The sequence below is a fragment of the Canis lupus genome, chromosome 9, assembly GCF_003254725.2.
Source record: "Canis lupus dingo isolate Sandy chromosome 9, ASM325472v2, whole genome shotgun sequence".
Taxonomy (NCBI): domain Eukaryota; kingdom Metazoa; phylum Chordata; class Mammalia; order Carnivora; family Canidae; genus Canis; species Canis lupus.
The window spans coordinates 22,588,370-22,590,240 of NC_064251.1; the positions used below are offsets into that span (position 1 = coordinate 22,588,370).

The window sequence follows — 1,871 nt, forward strand, 5'->3', positions numbered from 1 at the left end:
ATGGTGGACAGCTGTTGCCCCAGAACCACCATGACCGTTCCAGCTGTGCCCACTTTCATATGCTCAAATGGCGGTAGCTTCCGAAATGGTATCTGTTTGCCTAGTTCCTGCCGGAGCAGAACGTGGCAACTGGTCACATGCCAAGAAAGCTGTCAGCCATCCAGCAGTGCCCCAAGTGGCTGTGAACCTGCTTCTTGCCAACCTACCTGCCTTCCAACAACTTCTTCTGTTGGTTTTGTCTGCCAACCCATTTGCTCCTGTACGGCCTGCTATGAATCTGGCACTGGTCAGTCTCCATGTCTGGTTAGCTCATGCCAACCCTCCTGCTCAGAATCTACCAGTTGTCAGGTAAATTGCTGTGAAGCCAGCCTCAACCAGCAAACCTCCTGCCAAGAACCTGTCTTTGTGTCTGGATCATGCCAGGCAGCTTGTGGCCAATCGGTCTGCTGTGACACTAGGTCCTGCCAGCCATCCTGCTCTGAAGTAACTTCCTGTGCTGAAAATTCTTGCCCACCAACCATCTGTGCAGCTAGTCCATGCCAGTCAACTTGCTGCCAACAAGGTTCATGTCAACCCACTAATGGCAAAGATCAGCTCTGCAAATCAACTTATTACCAACCCATCTGTTACATTTTTAAGACTTGCCAATTGGTTCCCTTTATGCCTGTTCCCTGCCAGCCGTCAACTTGTGTGTTCAGTTCTTGCAATCCTACATGCTGTGTGTCCTCCCTTTGCCAGCCACTTTACTGCCAACCATCTCCTTCGATATCCTTCGTCTGCCAGCCAGTGGCTAACTGCCAGCCCCCATGTTTTGTAAAGAACGCTTGCAAACTAGTTTCCTGTGGCACCATGCTTTCTGGCCAACCAACTTGTGATGGATCCACTTCCTGCAACCGAGATGTCTGCAAATCCCCTTCCTGTCAACCAGCTTGCTGTGTGACAGGTTTAGGCAAACCATCCAGCGGTGGCTGCAATTGCTTTTGACCAACTGCCCCAAGTCTCTGCAAAGCCAGCATCTGCTCGCTAACTTCCTGACAACTCAGGCATAAGTCCAGCTGCTGTAAGGCAACGCTTCACTGATGCAGCACTCTCCACATTTCTGAGGTCTGCCACTATCTGCAAATGCATTGCTACCCTGTGGTGTCCTTTTCCGACTGAGTGCAAATGCTATCTGCATGCTAACTTCATTCTCAGTCCAGCCCCACATTCTATCCAGGGGCTGACGAGGGAATTTGCCCAGGCACTAAGAAAGAGATCTTTCTTTATCAAGGAGAAAGTTTCAGCAAGCACGGTCCACGCTACAGCTTGCATTTGCTCATGTTATCATTTCATTTCACCTCCGCAAAACCTCCTCTCCGGCTTTTCTTTCATTTGATGTTGCCCAGTCTTTAAAAAGACTTCTCTGATGTCAATTGCCAATAAAACTGTGAGTGGTTAAACATCATGAATAAAACTCTCAGAATGCTTTCATTCCTTTCAATATACCCCCACATAGATTTCCTTCAGATCACATTTGAACATGATGACCTTGGCCTCTCTAAATTAGTGGGTCCGCCGTGGTCTGAAAGGGTGGTTGGTATCTGCATTTATCGATTCTCAAGTTGGAAGGGAGAAAGAAAGGACAAACAATCCCCTGGCTTCCAATTTTTATACCATCAAAAGCTTTTTGAATTGGGTGGATTCCATCTCCCCACAGTGAACAGACTTGGAAAGCCAAAGACAGAAATGGTCTAGGGAAGCCACAGACTAAAATAAACAAAGGTTTGACCATCAATAATAGCTAAGGGTTTATGAACTTAACACTGTTTTTTAAAAGATTTTTAATTTTATGAGAGAGAGAGAGAGATTGAGAGAGAGAGAGCAGGTGGCTG

The 1,871-nt window shown here is 47.2% G+C and overlaps 1 protein-coding gene across 1 annotated transcript; it reads left to right on the plus strand.

Moving 5' to 3' along the window:
* On the plus strand, window positions 1-984 carry KRTAP29-1 (keratin associated like protein 29-1). The gene has a single exon (XM_025440466.2). It carries the CDS (start codon window positions 1-3, stop codon window positions 982-984), a length of 984 nt encoding a protein of 327 aa, XP_025296251.1.
* The last annotated feature ends 887 nt before the right edge of the window (window positions 985-1,871 follow it).

Bases quoted from the DNA above. Each gene is read 5' to 3' on its own strand.
- KRTAP29-1 (XM_025440466.2), top strand. From the start codon at position 1: ATGGTGGACAGCTGTTGCCCCAGAACCACCATGACCGTTCCAGCTGTG.